This window comes from Miniopterus schreibersii (assembly GCF_964146895.1).
Source record: "Miniopterus schreibersii genome assembly, chromosome: 8".
Taxonomy (NCBI): domain Eukaryota; kingdom Metazoa; phylum Chordata; class Mammalia; order Chiroptera; family Miniopteridae; genus Miniopterus; species Miniopterus schreibersii.
The window spans coordinates 63,662,099-63,683,806 of NC_138109.1; the positions used below are offsets into that span (position 1 = coordinate 63,662,099).

A 21,708-nucleotide genomic window follows, 5' to 3' on the forward strand; every position below is an offset into this window, starting at 1 on the left:
ACCCTTGCGGTTTTGTCTGCATTGTTTTTTACTTAAATTTATTGGGGCGACATTGGTTAATAGGATCATATAGGTTTCAGGTATAGATTTCTGTGTTATATGTATATTGTGCTGCGTGCCCACCAGCCAAAGTCAAATCATCTTCCTCGCCATATATTAGGCCCCCTTCATCCCCACCCCCAGACCTTTGTTTTTAAAGGTGATTTCCTCTTACACTCACATACCAGATTCGGGAGAAATGTACTAACTCACCAACTGATGGCATAATTAAATTTTAATTCGGATTCCTTACAAGATACACAAAAGGCTGAAACATTTCAAGATGAAAGGAACAGGGGTGTGGGTTTAAAGATGAAAAACATCCAGGGCAACCCCAGGGCACCTGATTTCCCTGTGCTGATACGATCCCGATAACTTCTTTAACTTCTGACGATTCCTTATTGCAGCAATTCCTTTCACTGTGAAAGAAGCCGCTTCATTTAGTAAAGGCCAAGGATGGCAGGTAGAAATAAACCTCTGATGTAACCGATCAAAACTGCCAGAGAAGGGGCCGAGCGTGTTTGCGAAGCCCCTCTGAGAGCGGGTGGGCGCCGGGGGAGCGGGGCCTCCGCGCCCTTCCCCACCCGCCCCCGGGCCCTCCACCCCGGGCACCGCGCTCCCACTCAAGGTCCAGAGGCAGGTGCTGATAGAAGCTTCTCAGGACCGCATCTGCTGTGACAAGTAGGATGTTTGCAGGCTCGGGACTCGGAACAAAGCATGAAGAAGGAGGAGCTGCCTTGAACCACGTTTCCCGAAGGCTGGAAAGTCCTGCTGCGTAGGGGGGTGACCGGGGCCACCGCAGCGCGCGAGGTGCTGCCGCGAGGACTTGCATTTCTTGCTAAAAATAAACCGAGGAGCTCCATGTGGAAGATATGCCGTGGCAGCTGCTACTAGGGTTAGCTCAATGTCCGGCGGCCCCCTCCGGGGAGCGGGGGGGGGGGGGGGTGCATTGAAAAGCGGGGCTGGCGGGGCGGCGGGGCGGCGGGGCGGGGAACTGCGCTCCGAGAGCTATGCGGCCGCTCTCCTGCTCACTGAAGACTTTAATCAGGAATTTCTTCTTCTTCGCAGATGTGTCATTTAGTTGTCTTTAATTATAGACCTTGACAAAAAAAGCCAAAAGAAGAGCGAAGAGAGCCAGGCCCACAGCCACCGTCGGGGCGCAGCCTCGAGGCGCCCGCAGCGCCCCCAGCGCGGCCGCGGGGACGCGCGCCTGGGGCACGGAGCTCGGGGGGCTCCCCAGCCGACTTCGGAATTCCTGGTAAGACAGAAACAGAGGAGAAAATGATTTTAAAATGCAAAGGAAGTCCTATTGTGGTATCAGTCAAGTCCTGGGTTCCCAGAAGAAACTTTTTTTTAGACTGAGATACACCTGATGTGTAACGCTGCGTTAGACAGGCGTACCATGGGAGGCGGCGCTGCTGTGCGCTGGAAGGACCACCACGGCAGGACTGCTTAACGCCACCACACGGTGACACATTTCGTTTTCTTTGTGAGGAGACGTTTTGGTGCATATATCCTTTTGCGTTAATGTTCTAGTTTCCTCTGGATATATTCCTAGCAGTGGAGCAGCACTTGCGTCTCTCAAACTATAGTGCACCGAATGCGGGAAACGTCAATGCTTATTAAAGCTGACCAAACATCAGCGCTCAGACTTACACATTTTAAGGAATCAAATTCCATTTAGAAATGCCTGCTTTAAAATGGACAGAATTTGAAACAAGGCAGCAGACGACTTTCGTTCCGTCAAAAAGATCCATGTATTTGCCCAGTGACAGGAGACTAAGGGCACCTGAGGAAGTGCTCACTCTGGTTAACATAACTCCCTTCCCTTGTAAATCTCACTCTCCCTAACTTGCCAATTCTTAAATGTATTCTACTAATTTTATCTACTAATTTTAAAAGTGTAGTTTTATCAAATCCTACTAAAGTCATAAATGTGTTATGGCAGAACCAAGTATATAAACAAAAACAACTTTGATGTTCAGAAACTTTAGGCACCAGATTTCAATCACTTAAAGATGAATGAAGACAGTGGCGAAAACTTAGTCCAGTTAGAGGGTAGCAAAAGTCCATCTCTAATTACTTCCCCTTCTCTAACAGCTACACACTCATTGTTGGGGGAGGGCAAGGCAGGCCTTTAACCTGATAACATTTAACACCCCAAGGCACACCTGGGACCAGTTCCAGGCGTCCTAAGTGCCTGGACACTAGGCTCTAATCCCAGTTCCATCTGAGGATTTTGGTGCAAATGATTGATCCTCTTTTTGCTTCCATAGAAAATCATCTGTAAAATGGAGATACTGTTAGTGTTTGCACACTGTAAGGTTGTTATGGGGATCAAACGAGACGTATATTAAGTGTCGTAAACATTTAAAACTCAAATAAGATTAACATATTCCATGGTATCTTGTGGTTCTCGTGGAATATGTAAACTGCAGATACTCATTTTAAAAAATGGCAAAGTTAATTTTGTTTTTCAAATATGATTCATTGCTTTAAACTATGCTTAGTGCTGACATGTATCATCAGGAGGCACACAGTATAATGAATGAGCAGACCAGAGACTGGACCCCAGTTCAGACCTTCATCAGCTGTGTGACCTTGGGCAAGTGGTTTAAGCTCTCTAACCCTAATCAGCTCTTCTGTGAAGTAGGGAGACCAGTATCTAACTAGGATGTTGTTGAAAGGCTTAGAAACAGCATGCCCAGAGCCCAGGCAGAGTGCCTGGGATACAGAAGGTTTAAATAAAGGGCTACTCTTCTATTACATTCCAGGAGTGAGGCTTGGAAAACTGAGACGGCTTGGAAAACAGATGAATCCCATGGCAATCATCAGCAGTCCCAAGATGATAACGTCCTGTCCTGGGTACCATTCTCACAAGTGCTCGCCCACAGGGAGAAGCTGTGCCCACTGTGAAGTCAGCACCTCTTACTCCCAGGGCCTCACTCTGTGGACTGAACCTTCTGGAGAGGACCTTAACTAAAACCATCCCATGTAAGAAGGGAAAGCTGGATTCTACAAGCCACGAAGTGGGATTCAATTCTCAGATGTGCCAGGGGCCCATTTTTATTTGCTTTTTCTTTCAGTATCTAATATTATTGTAATGCTCTTTTCAAGGTATCTAAAAAGGAAAGAAAAATGTCCCTGTAACCCCACAACTCTACATAAAACACTTTACCCTGCTCTGTGCCCTGCGTGAACCAGATGTCTCCCCTCTATCCACTATCTGCCCACTGCCTCTGTTCTTATGTTTTTTTCAGGCTTGTCACTCAGGACCTCCACAGGAAAATCCCTCTCCACTGGTACATAGCCAGGAAGGGTTAGGCGCTCCCCTCCGTGGGCTCAGCATCCTGTGGGCTGGCTCCCATCATGGCACTTGTTAATGGTAGTGCATGGCTGTCCACTGCTGTCTCCTGCATGATCCCACGTGTGCTCCTTTAGAGCAGGGCCAGCCTGACTCTCCAGTGGATGCCCAGGGCCCAGCACTGGGGAGGGGACAGGTAAGTTGAAAGGCTATTCCTTACTTACACACATATACACACACGTGCGAGGGCAAACTGTCTTTCCATATGAATTGCTATTTACCTATTTTTCTATTTCCTATTAGACTGTAAGGGAAATGGGAGAGAATCAAACATCACCGATGCTACACAGTATTGCTACTTTAACAAACTGCCATGAAACCAGGGTTTTACGTCCAACTTCTAGAGGCTGCCTGCATGTGGTCCTTTCCCCCATCTTCAAGGCCACTAGCACTGGCTTTTTTATAAGCACCCTGGTGATTTCCATTGGACCCAGTTGGATAATCCAGGATAATCTCAAGATCTTTAACTTAATCACATTCTCAAAGTCCCTTTTGCCACATAGGGTAACATTCACAGTTTCCTGGGATTAGGATGTGAGCATCTCTTGTAGGGGGGGTACATCATTGGAATAAATGTTGAAGATCTGCAGATGAGAGGCTTGGTTTTAATCATACCAAGTTTAGCCTTGGTAGTAACTTATCATTCATAATGCAATGTAAAGAAATAAGAAAAATCAAGGCACTATCAATTATTAAAATGACTATCAAGATCAAGACTCCTACCAAACAGACTTTAACCACTTTACTGCTACACAAGCTCACGAAGGTGATGCTGTTATTTGTGTTTCTCTTTGGAAAGGCTTTCCAGGAGAGCCAGCCTCCTGTTGTGTGCACACTGCATGTTACCTGCTTTGCAGTTCTGAGCCATGTTGAGAGTTTACAAATGTGACCTGTAGATGGCACATTGCTGAGTTTTCTCTGAACATACGCACACATACTTGATCTGCTCACATGAGAACATGTTGCAAAATGTGTTTTAATGAGGAACAGTTGGTCTGGTTCTGCTCAAATAAAAGATATCCCTGTAAGAGAGTTGCCACCTGTCTTCCCATCTTGTGGTGCAGCTTCTAAATGAGTTCTTCTGTCCCTGACATCTGGAGGTGTTGCAGGGCCCTGAAATCACATGCCACATGCCAGCTCCCTTCCTGAAATTGACAGGAGCCTCAGCCCTGTGCTTAGTGTCATTACCAGATAGCAGGACATACAGGGGAATAAGGTGCCAAGCTACCTTTCTCCACTATTTGTCTAAACATTCTTCAGATTGGAGCATCTTAATATCATATATCTAGGACTGCCTAATTCTATCCAAACCAAAGGTGTTAGTATTTTCTAGTTCGTAGTCTATGTAAATAATGTTATATGCATTGCCCATTATGGTTATTGGTACACTGGCATATAATAGACACAAATGTTAAACTTGGGATTAATTACACTTTTTCATTTATTTTGGGAGGACATTTACATTTTAAAACCTCAGTCACAGAGGTACACTATGACAGCACAGTACCGTCAAACTTTTCTGTACCACTTTGGGCATGAGCAGTTCTCAATCAGACATTATCCATATGTAATTTTCCCTCCCCTCTCACCTCAAAAGTATAATTGCTACCAGGTCATTAAAATTTGCAAAGCAAAGATTTTAAACTGGGACACACACACACACACACACACACCCCACTATAATCTTGGTTTTTAATCTTATTTTGGTGATAGCAGAGCACACACAAGACTTTGCTAATAAGGCCAGGCATAAATTATTAAACTATCTACTGTATGATCAAATGCATTTCAGATTCTATTCTGAATAATTTTGCCTTGACGTTCACCAAAGGAAAAGATCTGATGTGCCCTGCATGGTCTCGGTGATACTTCTCTTTCGGAGCGCCCAACCCTCTGACTTGAACCATGTCAAATGAAAAAAAGAAATAATCATATCAAAAACCAAAGCTCAGCATCAGCCTATCACTTAATTATTACTTTGTGTAAGATCTCACTTCATCCGACTCAAGAGAGATGAAAACAACTCAGCTCCCAACTTCTTTTAATGGATTCAAAATATTTCTCGTGTGTAAATTTTTCTCATGGCTCGGAGGCACTGTTAGAGCTTGAAGTGGATGCTAATAGGGATAAAGAAAAAATAGTTTGATAGCTCATAGCTGAAGATTAATTAGAGTTTAAAATCTTTATTTTTAACAAAGCCTGAACATATGGCCTATGCAGAAAATCTATCAAACCCAAATATGTGATCAACGTAAGGAAATTTTCTTAAAATATACATTATGAGGTGTAGTATATTATCAGAAAAGAACCTCAAAAATCTCCTGATTTTGAAGTTTACTTTGAATGCAATTATGGTCAAGATAGCTTTCTGATAAGAAAGCTATCTTGACCATAATTGCACTTTACTGTGCAAACTATAAATGTAAGCAAGAACCTCCTAAGATAAGCATCCCTAATGCAAACTGCTGGATGGGTCCCTGAGAGCAAGGAGTGAAGCAAGGTGGCCGTTCAGAGCTGGTAATGCCTTCCCAACCCTCGAGTTTCGGGATTCTATCTGAACACCCGCATCTTCTTTAAACTTTTTAACCTTTAACTTAGCACCAATGGGCATTCATGTGAGCTTACACATTCCTAATTTTTGACTTGTTACACTGACCAAAATAAGGGAGACGTGGTAGAGCAGGCGGAAGAATGTTTAGAATTAATAGCACAGTATAAAAACCTCTGCCAATAGTACTGCACTGTCATTTGTTTATACATAACCTGTCTAGTTCTACAAAAAATGAGAGGTTGCAAGCTTTGCCAAAAGGTATGTTATAAGAGGTCTGGCATCTTATCTGGAGATATATTTATTTTTATTTCTTTATTGTTATTAAATTATTTTTCTCAAAAAGAGAAGGCTTTCTTACTAGCCATGCTTAAGAAAATTACTCTAGAACTTAAGTAGGTCTCTCTTCTGCTAACTAAATATCAGCCATAAATGTACAGACAAGTACAGACAGACAGGCAGACAGACACAGACACACACACACACACACACACATGCAGGCTTGAAATAAAGAAGGAACCAGGAGGCTCACTTAGAATATAACGTCTGTGGTCACAGTGTTCATAATAGTGGCAGAAATCTGAACTCATCTATTTCAAATTATTGGCTGGATATAAGCACTAGTACAAACTAAAGCTACTCCACAGGTGTGACAAAGCTGAAGGAAGAAAGAAAAATAAACTGGGTCAAGATGCTCCTCTGATGATGAAGTCCTTTCAATAATCTCTTACACCACAACCGAAGCCATCCCCATCCCATGGCGTGTACACAGGAAGCTGTGAACTAGGATGTTGAGGAACATAACAGTTGAGTGTATTAAAGTTAATCTTTAAGTAATCAATTCAACTCAAAATAATTACTCCTAAGAATTTCTTTCAACTAGGCAATGATGAGTGTGTGTTGGCAGATGTTTGTGCTTTAAATGAAAAAGAAGCCACAATGTTAACAGCTACTACAATGCAGCCCTCTCATCCTGTTCTAAGTATCATTTTCAATGACACCGGAGATACGGTTTTAGCATCATTGAGCTCCATGAACTGCATTAAATGAATAAAGGAGATGGCAGGTGCTTTGTTCTGTCTCAGAGGGTCTCATGATGAGCTAATATGTAAAATGTTTCCTACAGATCACCATCATAATTACTCAGTTTGGAAAACGGAAATAAACCAGATAAGAAAAATTACATGGTACATACTGTAATTACACTGAACTCAGTCACCTGAAGAAAGTTCACATCTCTCTACCTTTTTTCCTATCACTTCCAAAGTTCCATTCCACATAGTACTTCCAAAAATCCATTTCAAGTCATGCCTGTTCTCCCCTTCTATTTTTAATTTGACTATAGACAGTTTTTTAAAAAGTAAAAATAATAATCCTTTCAAAAGGCACTTAAAATACCTAGAAGATTAATATTAAGAAACTTAATAATTTATATGACTATAAAAGTGTGGCAGGCAGTCTCCAAGACGGCCCCCAATGATCCCTGCCTCCTGATAGTCACGTCCTTGTGTAATACCTTTCCCTTGACTATGGGCTAAACTTACTGACATGCTTCTAATTAACACTTAACATAAGTGATGGGATGTCACTCCTGAAATTAGGTTACAAAAACTGTGGCTTCCCTCTTCCTCACTCTGCTTGCTTCCTGTGTGGGAAGCCAGCTGCCAAGTGTGAGCTGCCCTATGCAGAGCCCCCATGAGAAGTTGCTGAAGGAGACAGCAAAGTGTCTTCTCTTTTGGGAGAAGACACTTGCCAACAAAGGACCAAGGTCTCGGTTTAACAGCGCATGAGAGGAAGAATCCTGGCATCAACCCACAAGTGAACTCAGAAGCGTGCCCTTCCCCAGCTGAGCTTTCAGCTGAGACAGCACTCCTGGCTGGGACCCTGACTGCAGCCTCAGGACAGGCGTTGTGCAGGAGGCACCCCGCTAAACTACACCTAGATTTCTGACCCACTGAAGCTCTCGGATAATAAATGTTTGTTGTTTTAAACTGCTAAATTTTGAGGTAATTTGTTTTACAGCAAGAGATAACTAACACAAAAAGATTCCAGGCAGAGGGCTAGAAACTGATTCACATATAAGCTGACACATTATTTATAACAGAGGCACTGTCGACCAAGGAAAGAGAGACTTTCAGTAAAATTTTCTGGAACAATTGATTATACACATATAAAACAATGAAATTTAGCCCCTACCTACCATGTTTAAAAATCAATTACAGGTAGATTGATTACTTAATTAGCAAAGGAAAAACTAGAAAAATTTAGAAGACAATATGAGCAGAAAACCTTTCTAATCCACAGGGGTAGGAAAATAGTTCTTAAATCACAAAAATACACACAGTTCTGTGGGCACCAAAAAGAAGTAGAAATACAATCCATGAACTGGGAGAAGAAACCTGCTTCACATATAGCTGACTTTATATAAAGAAATCCTAAAAATCAGTAAGATGGTATCAATTCAATAGAAGAAAATAAGCAAAAGACTTATACAGACTCTTTATTGATGAGGAAATCTGAATAAATATATTTTAAAAATGTATTAAAATGTGCCCAGCCTTATTCATAACTAGAAAAAAACAAAAACACAGTGAGATACCAATTCACATACACCAGGTTGGCAAAAGGTAAGAGGCCTACCAATCTCAAATGTGGATGAGAAACAGAGGCATCAGACCACTTCAACACTGCTGCGGGTGGTGGTCTAACTAAACTAACATAACCCCCTGGGGAAAGAGTGGGGCATTATCTAGTATTGCACACCTGACAGCCCGCAGTCCCACTCTTGGGGGTATCACCCACACTACAGAGATCATTGCAAGCGCAGGTCAGTCTCAAGTCCCCACCATGGCTGATTTAGCAGGGCTTAGAGTGGGTTGGTCAAATGTAGAGTAAGTAGCCCCGGGATGTGGGGCTCAAGCTGTAGGGCCAAGACATCCTGAGAACATTAACTCTCCAAGCTATCTCCCTAACAACTGCTTCCTTTTATTTTCTTTTTTAAAAAAACATATCTTTATTGATTTCAGAGAGAGAGGAAGGGAGAGGGAGGAGCGAGATAGAAACATCAATGATGAGAGAGTCACTGATCAGCTGCCTAGGGATCGGGCCCACTACCCGGGCATGTGCCCTGACCGGGAATGGGACCACAATCTCCTGGATCATAGGTTGATGCTCAACCGCTGAGCCACGCCGGCCAGGCCAACTAACTTTCTTTTTTAAGATGGGTCCCAGTAACTAACCTACCTATTCTCCTTTAACACACCTCCTTTTTCATCTCCCAGTTCCTAAGGTGTTCCCTTCCACCTTTTAAAAAATTACTGGCCAAAGTGGAAAACAGATGGGACCTAAAGGGCCACTCAGTTGCCAATAACACATCTTCTCATTTTTCACTTGGGTTCTATGGGATAAGATCAGTCCCTGTATTCATTTCCTAAGGCGGCTGTAAGAAATTACCATAAACTGAGTGGCTTAAAACAACATAAACATATCATCTTTCAATTCTGGGGCTCAGCAGTCTTAAATGAATCTCTCTGGACTACAATGAAATGTAGTGCTGTCTTCCTTCTGGAGGCTCTAGCGGAGACTCCACTTCCTTGCCTTTTCCAGCTTGCACTCCTTGGCTCCTGACCCCCTTCCATCGTCCAAAGTCAGAATTCTCTTCACTCTGACCTTGGATTCTCCTGCTGCCCTTTTACTTTTAAGGACTGTATTGATTACACTGGGCCTACCTGGATAATTCAGGATAATCTCCTTATTTTAAGGTCAACTGATTAACAAATTTAATTCCACATACAGCTTAATCCCTGGGTCCCACCAAGTAACCTAGCATATTCACAGGTTCTTGGGATTAGGACGTGGACATGTTGGGGGCTGTTTTTCTGCCCACCACAGTCCCCAAGGGTGATAATGTTGAGTTGAGCTGTTGGGTACAAACACTTCAGAGAACACCACCATACTCTAGAGTACTTAAAGTTTCCCAATAGAGGATCATGAGAAAATCCCCTAACTTCGACTAACTTTTACATTTTGGATTCTTTATGTGAAAAATTAGTGTTTTTGTTTGTTTTTTAAACTAGATCCAAATCTTCCAGTTCTACAACTCTATATCTAAAAGCAAGACATTGAGTTGTAGAGCTGGAGTGACTGGATCTAAGGCTGAAGCAGAATGTGAATTCCTGTGGGGCTACAGAAAGAGGGTGGAGAGATGTGTAACCCACAAGCAAAAAAGCCGGGATTTCAGAGGGTGTGGCAGAATGAACACATTAATGGTCCCAGCTCCCGTACCTCCTGTATCTGTGCCTTCTATCACATAGCTATGTAATGCTCTCCCTGGGCTCAACCATGTGACTGACTTTGGCCAGTGGCATGTTACCAAACACAATGCGTGCTGTGGCTTGAAACTGCGCATTTCTGCATGCTGTTCTTCCTCTGCCTTCACCATGGGAACATGCCCAGGCTAGCCTGTTACAGGATGAGACCCATGGAGCAGAGCAGACTCACCCAAGGAGTCCCAGCTGAGCCCTCTAGATCTGCCAGCTGAACTAGCGGACATGTCAGCAAGCCCACAGAGACTAGAAGAGCTGCCCAGCCACCCTACAGCTGACTGCAGATACATGAGTGAGCCTGGTTGAGATTAGCTGAACTCACTCAGGTTTTGTGGTTGTCTGTCATGAGGCACTTACAGTACAGCTAACTGATAATCGAGACTGAGCAGACGGTTGGTCCTGCACTCCTTTACAGTAAGGGACGTACATGTATCTCCAGCACAAACACATTCACTCAACAGACATTTATTAAACACTTGCTCCCTGCCAGGCACTGTTCTAGACATTAAGGACAATGAGCTTAATGAAGCACAACGTACCAGCGCTCATGGATGGGGCTTCCATTTTAGTAACTGGAATCAAAGAAACATAAATATTTGGTGCGTCTGATGATGAGGTGAATCACGGAGAAGAGTAGAGAACAGACAGGGGGTATTAGGCCCTGACAGATGATGGGGGCACTTTACAGAGGGCTACTCAGGAAGCTCTCACTGATAAGGTGGTCTTTCAGCAGAAACCTGAACGAAGGAGATAAAAGACACGTCATACGGGCATCTAAGAGAAGCACATTCTAAGTAGAGGGACTAGCAAGTGCAAAGGGCCTCCTGAGGGAGGGCACCTGATGTGTTAAATTCAAGGAGCAGCACGAAGGCCAGTGTAGCTGGTCCAGAGTGTTCGAGGGGTGGAACGGTCAATGAAGCGATGGGGGGCCAAGGCACCAGGCCTTGTAGGCCGTTTCAGGGACACTGGCTTCCACTTTGAGCATGGTTGGAAAACCCTAAATGTTTTATTTTTTACTGTTAAGACATATATAACATAAAATTTACCATTTCAATCATTTTTAAGTGCACAATTCAGCATTGATTACAATCCTCATGTTGTGCAGCCTTCATCACCGTCGATTCCTAAGACTTTTTCATCACTCCAAACAGAAACTCTGTACCCATTAAGGAATAAGTCTTCATCTCCACCCTTAGCCCCTGACAACCTCTAATATACTTTCTATTTCTATGAATTTGCCTATTCTAGATCTTTCATGTAAGCGAAATCATATTAGTCTTTCTGTGTCTGGCTTATTTTGCTAAGCATGATGCTTTCAAGGTTCACCCATGTGGTTGAACATGTATCAGAACTTCATTTCTTATTATGGATGAGTAAGATTCTACTGTATGTATATATCCCACTGGGTTGTTTCTGCCTTTTGATGACTGTGAATAATGCTGCTATGAACACTGGTATTTAAGTATCTGTTTGAGTGCCTACTTTCAATTTTTGGGTACATATATGCTGGGTCATATGGAATCCTAGATGGGTGTGAGCAGAAGGGGGACATGATGTGATCTACACAGAGGGTAGGAACAGGGAGGCTGAGTAGGCAGATTGCTTGTGTTTATTTTCAGATAATATAGTACAGAGAACAAAAAGTCACCTCCCTCAGAAATATTTAAAAGAAAAAGATCCATAGCAAATAATGCCAGCATGCACCATAGATGCTCTCTGGTTGTTTAGAGGAACTGGCCTCATCTAAAGGGTAACAGAAAAGAAAGAGCAGCTCAAAGTCAATTAAAAAGGGCAACTTAATCACAATCACAAAGTATTTACTTTAGGCAACTATACTTCACAAATGCTGTTGCTGGTTATATATGTGCTTGGAAAGACCAGTTACCAAGTCCTCTTCTCATGTTATATATGTGATTTGGGCAAAACACAACCCGTACCCATAGATGTGATATCACTAGTATCTTGGTTAACAAGACCTCGATAAATCTCACCAATTTCACACCTCATATTCATCACTTCCTGTATGCCCGGTACTGCTCTGAATGCTTCCCATGCTTCATCTCACTTCATTGTCAAAATCACCCTGTCAAATAGATTCTATTGCCCCTAATTTATAAAACAGGAAGCATACCTAGAGAATGATCATAGTTAGTAAGGGATAGAGCCAACATTCTAAATCCACACAGTGTGACCCTTAAGCTCAGGAGCTTAAGGGGATGCTTGATTCTTTTGAAATGGGTGTTTGTAAGAAAGAAGTCCTAGGAGCCAGGGGTCTCTAGAAGGAAAAGGCTGCTGGTGATAAAATATACCTGCAATAGTTCTTTGCTTTTCTGGTCCCTGGATTTCTCTCAAGTGGTGGCAAATGCGAAAGGCACTGCATCCTGTTTTTATAGGTTGACTTCCTACCAGATAACTGTCAGCTTGACATATGGCTTGAATATTTATGTTTCTCAGTAATTTTGTAGACTTGCATTGGGGAGACGGAGGGACAGGAGAAAATTTGTTTCTCCAAAGCCCTTTAAATTTAAAACATTAAAATTATGTTAGAAAACAAAAATATTCATGGTTCTATTATTTTAGGCACAACTCAAAGTCAGTACCCTGAGTATGACAGGAGAAACAAACTATCACTTTCATCGCTAGAAAGTAAAAGGAAAGAAAACTAAAATTTATGGTTAGAAGCATGCCCAGCTTTAAAGTACACATCCTTACAGTTCCCATGAAAAGAATTTAAATTTGCAAGATTACTATCAGTTTAAAAAGGGGCTTTTGCAATCTGCCTATCGAAATGTCAAATGACTTCAAAGAGCAGGTTGAATGGCTTGACTATGACGTTTTTAGCCCTTGAAAAATATATTAATTTCCTAAGTTGAAGTAACAGAAGATTTTTAACCTATTTATGTATTCTCAACTTCCAAGCCTCTGATTGAGAAACCATCAGATCGACCCTGCATGCCACTGAAAGCCAAGTTCATTCAACAAATATGTACTGAGCACCAACTCTGCGCCAGGCACTGGGCCAGGGCCCGGAGCTGGTGGTGAAACAAACAGACAGGTAGCCCTGCTCTTGTGAGCTTTTCTTCACTGTTACACTCGGTTTCAAAAACTTTCCAACATGCATGGTAGAAACTTCTAGTATTCACCATTGAAATTAGGTGGGGCCATGTGAATAATTCTGGCCAATGGTTGTGAAAAGAAATACCATATGCCATTTCCATGCTCGGGCAGTGAAAAGCCTGACTCTTCAGCAATTCTCTTCTTGCTGGGTCCCTGAGTGACTGACTGTGTGGAACAGACAACCCTGATTCCAAACTGCCCACCCAAGACTACAGATGAGCTGTAGTATGAGCAGAAAATAAACCTTTGTTATATTACCTGAGATTTCAGACTTAATTGGTTATTGCAGGACAGCCTAACTCATCCTGGACTAATACATGTGATTTATTGTCTAAAGTGTTAGCTATAAGTTTTCTATTTGACTTTAAAATCCAGAGGCTCCACTCTTTAGAGAACATGATTTTCCACCGCCTTCCCACCGCCACATGTGTTTATGGATGTCCAAATAAATCCAGATTTATTCCTGTGCATTATGTCACTATGAGAAAAATAAATTTCTTATTGAGAAAAATTTCCTTCTTATTTGCGTGATTACCCTCAAAGTCCAGTTCTAATCTCACCACATCCATAAAACCCTCTGTAGTAGAAACTGAATACTCCCTCCAGATTGACAGTTCTCCACATTGTAAATACCTTACCAATATAGATTCCAAGGAACATTTCCCATCCTGCTTTGTCCCCAAGGATGCAGACTTGAGACCCAGATTCCACGTTCAGATGCAGCACATGTGAGACTGATTATGAAGTAAAGCTCCATGAGGAAGCAGGCAGGGCGTGGGACCTCTGCCTTGCTGGGTGTTTCTGGGTGTGTGTTTTTCTGAAAAACTCAGCAGAGTCTACTTCCCAGCCCTTCTAACAATTCTGTGAACTATCTAGTATCCCTTTTTAAAGTCCTTCCTGTTTAAACTAACTGAACTGTTCTCCACTGTCTGCAAAGAATGTGGACACATACACTTCCTGATAACACAAGTATTCAGAGGTCTCCTAATCTTCCAACCCCTATGATCTGATGCCATCTATTTTGGCACTTGATATAGTATAGACTTTGTTTCACACACACATCTTCTCTTCCCAACCATCTCTTTGAGGGCAAGAATCACATGTTAGACCTTCTGTATCCCAGGCAGTGCTTGGCACAGTGCTGGCTCTACTTTAGGAATTGGCAGGATGACCATATAATTCATCATCCAAACCAGGATACTTTGGGGAGTGAAAAAAAAAGGGCACTATTATTAATTATATCAGACAATGGATATAAACCAGGCCTGTCCCAGACTGGCACTTATAATTATTGACAGTAAAAATGAAAGACACTTGAAGGAAAAGTAATATAGTCAATACAGTAATATAGAGCATGAAAGACACCTGGACACCTGGGTTACATCATCACAGGAGATAACATTCTCCTGGGGTGTCCCTAATCCCAGCCGCCAGGACTCTAGGCTTAGGGGACCTTAGGGCTTGGGGGTTTCTGAAATATGGCCTTGGTCTTCATAAGGAGGCTTTTTCCATTTGGTGCTTTTAAGATGAAGAATAACCTTTGTTCCTAATGAATTTATTTCGATTTGGTAAAAATCACCCATAAAACTTCAACCACAAGAGCAATTATGCAGCACAGGGCAGCTCATGTACCTACTTAAGACCCTCTCCCTCACCCCGATCCTTCCCTAAAAGGGTCACAACAGAACAGCAGTATTCCCAGAAGAACATCCAGACTGAACTCTCCTCAAAAGCCAAGATTGCTTTCATCATTTCTATCTCCAGTACCGAGGCCAGCGCCTAGACAATATTAAGTTGAACAGATGCTGAGACAGATCCTAAGCAGCCAGCTATTCCCTGTGTGTTGAGTGTGTCAGGAACTCCGGCCCAGGTGGTCGGGTCTGATTCTCCTCTCTTGCCCTCAGCCCTCCTGTGCTTTGGGTGTCTGCTCAAGCCTTTACCTCAGCTCGCTGTTCTTTCTAACCCCTCCCCCAATGTGGGCAAAGGACAGAGGTGGGAAACCAAATCCCCCCCACCCGCCAAGTTGCCTCCTCGTGAGTGTGCACAGCAGTGTCAAGAAGACCTCATGGCCTGGCCAGGCATGGCTCAGCGGCTGAGCATCGACCTGGGATCCAGGGGATCGAGGTTTGATTCCCGGTCAGGGCACATGCCCGGGTTGTGGGCTCCATCCCCAGTGGGGGCGTGCAGGAGGCAGCCGATCAATGACTCTCATCATTGATGTTTCTCTCTCTCCCTCTCCCTTCCTCTCTCTCTGAAATCAATAAAGATGTATTAAAAAAACAAAAACAAAAACAAAACCTACGCACAAAAAAATAATACCTCACATGTTCTAGCTGCCTTAGCCCAGGATCAGATAATAAGTTGAGATAATTCAGGTAAAAAGCCTTAATACCGAGCACCCAGTAGAGGCTCACTAAATGGCAGCTACTATTATCAAGTCACGATGCATTCCTTGATGCAGGCAGTTCCCCTCATCATGCCCCAGCCACAAGCCTCACGAGGGGGAAAATTATCCTCAGTTACTGCACAATTAGTGAGGGAAGTGAAATGAAAGCTAATTGTTTAGCATCAGCTAGCTCCGCTATACTTTGGATGGCACTCAAATTGCTGCATGAAAGGCACTGCAAACATAGCAAACAGGTTTTGAACGGACATAATCATACTGGTTCAGCTGTAATGCCCAATTAAAACATAGCTCAGCAGCCCAGGACAAAAGCTATGCATCCAGACTGTGAAACCCAAATATTTCCTAACGGGCCTGCAAAAGAAACTAATTAGGTGCAGTATGAAAGAAAGAAGTGCACGAAATATTAAATGTACTATGGTATTAATTGCTGGTGACACCACTTTCACATATGGGTAATGAAGACAAAAAATCCACAAAACTAGAAAAACTGCTTGGGATTGGAGCCAATATCTTTGGGGTGGAAGGAAAATAGGAAGGAACACACCCTCATTTGCCTCTAACACGGTTAGCTGATCTGTTTGAAATTAGATCTACTTTCAACTGTTTTAACTTAATTATTAAGCCATTTCTTAACCTCATGAATGCAGTTTTCATGTGCTTTCAAATCTGGCCCTGAACTAATAGACCCTTTCACTTCAGTGGTTTTGGAAATGAATGTTAGATGGAGAGGAAAGCATTTTAACGGTGCTTTTCTAAGGGTCAAAGCTCTGAAAATATAGTCTAGTTTGTACATAAAACTCAGTACACCTGAATATCCTGCTGGCCCTTTGTCTGGTAATGAGGCAAAACCATGCTCCCCTTGCAGACTTCTGCTTCCTTCCCAAGCGCGGTGGGCTGTGCTGGTGCTGCGTTATCTAAGCGCTCAAGTGAATCCATTAGTAGGATCAAAGTTCCAACAGATGAGAAACAGGAGGCAGCCAGGCACCCCAGGGCAGGGAGCCTTCCCTTCGTTTGTGAGCAGCAGAATGGTAGGCCCGGCTCTCCATTCTAGAATAGTTGCTTTTAGAAGGGGGTAGAATAAGAGAAAGAAATGTCTGTCAGGAAGAGCAGCCAATGCTACTCGATTGTCCTTGAGCCCCTTTCTGACACTCTCACTCTCATTATGTGGAGGAACCTCCTAAGGTGGCCCAGTTTCATCTGCCGTTTTGCAGGAAATCATGGCTGATGATTGCAACATTTGAATAAAAGCTTGTACAATTTTTACCTTCATTGCTTACAGGAAAACAGTGCCTTAGCATGTATCACAGATAATGGTAATATTAGTAGTAGCCAACATTTATTGACCACTAACCACTTCCACGTAAATCCTATGAAGCAGGCACTATTATCCCCACTTACAGAAGCGAGGACAGGTAGAGGGAGACTGAGTAACCTGCCCAAGGTCATATTTCTGGTAAATGGTGAAACAAGGATTCAAACCCAGGAAATCTGAACCTAGAATCCATTTCTTAATTGTATATTGTACTGCAGAGTAAAAACCAATGAAAGCAAAAGTACATTTTTAAAAATTCAAAGTAAAAAAATTAAAAGCCAGGAAATCACTAGTTTTTAAAGCTATACATATAGAACCCCTTCATCAAATATTAACACAACAACGAAGCACCAGGCACTTTGTTCACATTCTCTAATTTAACCCTCGGTGAATGTCATGTCCATTTTACAAACGAAGAATCTGTGATTCAAGAAAGCAGCTGTGTGAGGTCACAGGAACTGTCATTGCCATTCGAACCCAAAGCGGACAGACTCCGTGTCTGTCACACAGCCACCCTGCCTCTTCTTTCTAAAGCAGCTCTTTACTACCAGAAAAGAGAATAAAACTGACTACTTCTACGTTTAGAATTGGGGGGGAATTTTCTTTTTGTCTTTTTCTACCAGGCACAAAATAGCTCTGACTTCTGGAAGTATTGATCTTAGAAATTGCAGGATTCAAGTGATTTGTTAGAACACGGGCCGTAAAAGGAGAAAGGACATCAGGTGTGAAGTTCGTTGGCCTGTATGGAGCAGCAGTGATCACGTTCTCTCGCCCTCCTCAGGCAGACATGCAACGTGAATACCACTCCTAACAGAGCACAGGGGAGATGATTAGTACTGTCCCTTTCTCAGTATCAGTTTCTTCTCTCTCTCGTTTTGTTTTTGTATCTGGTGTAAGCTTACTCTTGTATATCAAAGAAAACTACCCTCTAGGAATTACCAAATAAGACTTTGTGATTCCAAAGGCAAGGAGGTATGGGCCTGGACCTAAAAATCCAGGCTTGACCTCACACCCATCAGGATGGCTACTGCCAAAAACAAACAAACAAAACCCACCAGAAAACAACAAGTGTTGGCAAGAATGTGGAGGAATCGGAACCCTTGTGCACTGTTTGTGGGACTATAAAATGGTACAGCCACAGTGAAAAACAGTGTGGTGATTCCTAAAAAAAATTAAAAATCACACTGCCATATGACCTAGTGGTTCCACTTCTGGGTGCGCACACAGAATAGCTGAAAGCAGGCTGTCAAAGAGAGGTGCCCACTGACTGATAAATGTGGCACACACACAATGGAGTGTTATTTAGCCTTTGAAAGGAAGGAGATTCTGACACATGCTGTAATGTGGATGAACCTTGAGGAGGTTACGCTAAGTGAAACAAGCTAGTCATAAAGGGACAAATATTGCATGATTTCACTCTTATGAGGTACCTAGAGTAGTCAAAGTCATTGAGACAGAAAGTAGGATGGTGGTTGCTAGGGGCTGGGGAGGGGCGAATAGAGAGCTGTTTAATGGGTATGAAGTTTCAGTTTTACAGGCTAGTTATGGACTAAATTATATGCTTAAAAATGGTTAAGAGTACATTTTATGTTATGTATATTTTACCACAATTCAAAAATAAAAACATAGGCTTAAGAGTTGATAAGACCTGGATATAAATACCGGCTTGCCTTCCCTACCTTTTAATTTTGTGACTCTGGATAAGTTATTTGTTGAATTAGTGATGCTCAGATTCCTTATTTGTGAAACAGAGATAATAACAGTACCTTCTCATAGGGTTATGAGGACGATATGAGTGAATGCATGTGAGATATTTAGCGTAGCACTTGGCTCACAATAAGAACCTGTAATCGTTAGCTTTGAGTCATAGCAGTAGGCATGTTGTATTTAGACAATGGCAGGGTGGGTACAGAGGGAGGAAAAATCCCTTGCTATCTATCTCTTAAGAGGTTACATGAGGAGGGAAATCCCCCTTGCAGGGTTTAACATGGCCCAAGGTTTGGTGCACAGCCTTGAAAGCTCAGAAATTAAACCTCACCCACAGGAGAGATCACATTGATAGGACATAGGAAGCCAATCTCTAAACAACACACTTACTTTAGGGGGCTGGGCAAACCTCTTTTCTTCCTTCAGGCAGCTTTGCATAGGGAAACAAGTGATAATTAGAAGGTTGCCTGGTAAGCATGAACTCAACAAAGGGCAGTCAATGTGTGGAAGGTATAATGGCACCAGGCTAAGGTAAACGGATGCATCCTGTTAGCTTCTAGACTATCTTTGTTTTGCTTACATGACTGACCACTCCTACTTTCAAATGTCCTAAATGTCTTTAAGGTAATTAATTCTGTCTTTTCTTTGACCAAAAAGATGTTGGATCTCACACAGGGCAATATTATTAATCTCAGATATTAGAGCAATATAGACTTTCGTGCATTTTGTTTAATAGCCTAACAAAAATCATTAAAAATATTCACTGAATTTCTATGAGCTGCTAGGCAGTAACTGTCAAGGCATACTGTTAAGTGAAAATAGCAAAAGTATGTACAATCAATCTAAGAAGGAGGTGACAAACATATGTACGTGTATTTGTTTATATGGTTAAAACAAACCACTGCAAGGACAAACTGAAAACTAAAACAAGTTAATTGCTTAAAGAGGTAAGGGAGATAACAGGGTGGAAAGGGGACAGTAGTAAGCTGAAGGTAGACTCCTTAGAACATACTTTTGTAGATTTAATTTTGTAAAAGATTTTACATAATTATGAAACAAAATTAGATTTAAACAATTCTAAAAAATTGGAAACAAAGCGAAACAAATGCTCCTAATTGTGTATTGGTTTGTTGCTATAACTATAGGGAGAGGAACAATGTCAGGTGACTTTAAAACCATCATTTGCTCGCACATCCCTGGAGGGATAAACCCTAAGAACAAAAACAACTAAGAAACCACCACGACAGCTTAAAGGGTTTTTAGCAATCACATATTGGTGGTGGTGGTGGTATGGTTATTATTAGACAGTTATATGAGTACTACGAGATAAAGCAAGTGGGTAATTACGCTGCATTATCAGGAACTGGGAATTTCAGTATGGGGGAAAGAAGTTACCGATGTGAGACAGAAGATTCCTGAAGCTGACCTGGATGACAGCATGAAATGGGGGAAAAGGGGATATTCTCAACTATCAAAGACTTCAGAGTCTATGTCAAAAGGATTGAGCAGCCAGCTTCCACTGTCCAAAAATTCAACCACTGGAGCACCAATTAAGTATAATAACTGCAATGGATAAAAACACATCAAATAGATAGAAATCTGTAAGTTTACAGTAATACTTAAAAAACACACACCCTCACTGGTTAGTTTTGGAACGTGCTAGGCAATCAACTCAAATTTTGAAAACTGGTAAATAGAAAGTAAGGATCAAGCCCTTTTCTCCCCTTTCCTGTATGAACCGTGCTGCACGTTAAAAAAAAAGTGGAAGAGAAAGTTCGTCTTCGCAGCAGTACCTGCAGCTGACGCCCGAGGAAGGAAGGAGACCACAGTGCCGCCACCGCACCCCTAGACTCACCGAACCCCGCAGTGCTCACGGACCGCCGACACCACGGGAGGCCCCCGGGCGTCACAGGCCTCATGATGGAAACGCACAGCATCGCGTGGAATAATCTTGCCCCAAACCCCAATCAACAGAGAACCGTTAAACCGTATGAGAGGCTGTAGTGAGCGAATTCCACACTGGGAAGTGCCACGGTGCAAACGACCTGGTCTCTTCTGCACATAAACTGCAGCGCAAAAAGGGAAAAGCGAGCCGACAGGCCAGGAGTGACCGACAAGACATCTGACTGACTGCACTGGGTGGACCTTATTTGCATCCGGTTCAAGTAATCTGTTTTAAAGAACTGCCAAATTTGAATATCGCTGGATAAAGAATTAATGTTAATTATTTTTAGAAGTAATAATACATTGTGATTATGTTTTTTAAGGAATCTTCATCTTATAGAGATATTTTCCGATATATTTAGATGAAATGGGATGACAGACGAGGTTTCCTTGGCCACAGCCAGGGCGACGGGGTGAGGGAGAGCACGGTGACACCAGATCAGCTGTGAGTTGACAACAGTTAAAAGGGGGCGATGGGTATTCGAGATACTTAAGTAATTCTCTCTACTTTTGTATATGCTTTAAAATTTCCATAATAGAAACTTTCCATGATATAGAAAAAGCACTTCATTGATCTCAATCTTTGATGATGGCCCTCGGATAATTTTTCTTATTAGCGAATGGTCATGGACTTGGCGCAGGTGATGTTAGGTCCTGATTACACGTAGGTTGCCTTCAGATGGCAGGAATGAGGAACAGCAAACCAGTTTTCTAAGGAAGCTTGGGTTGTGTATAAAGATCGTCACCTTGAACAGGCGAGGTTATCACAAATTTAGGTTCCACAAGAGATTATGGTAAAAATATCAGTGCTCTTAACATCTTAACACCGTGTTTTCCTCCAGGTTCCTATTCCTCTGGCACCTTCCACTAAACAAGTGCACCCCCTTACGCCCACCCACACCCTCATACAACCCCTGCCTGCTCCACCACCTTTATAATCCCCTT

General features: G+C 42.5%; 1 protein-coding gene across 5 annotated transcripts in view; it reads right to left on the reverse strand.

Moving 5' to 3' along the window:
* Positions 1-256: 256 nt before the first annotated feature.
* CDKAL1 (CDKAL1 threonylcarbamoyladenosine tRNA methylthiotransferase) overlaps positions 257-21,708 on the reverse strand; it is a gene marked incomplete at its 5' end in the record, with an annotated part of 552,436 nt that continues 530,984 nt past the window's right edge. For all 5 annotated transcript variants that reach the window (XM_081143988.1, XM_081143989.1, XM_081143990.1 and 2 more), the window contains one exon: positions 257-1,294. In XM_081143988.1, the coding sequence (XP_081000114.1) occupies positions 1,127-1,294 (168 nt within the window). In that variant the 3' untranslated portion in view covers positions 257-1,126. The remainder of the gene's footprint in view (positions 1,295-21,708) is intronic.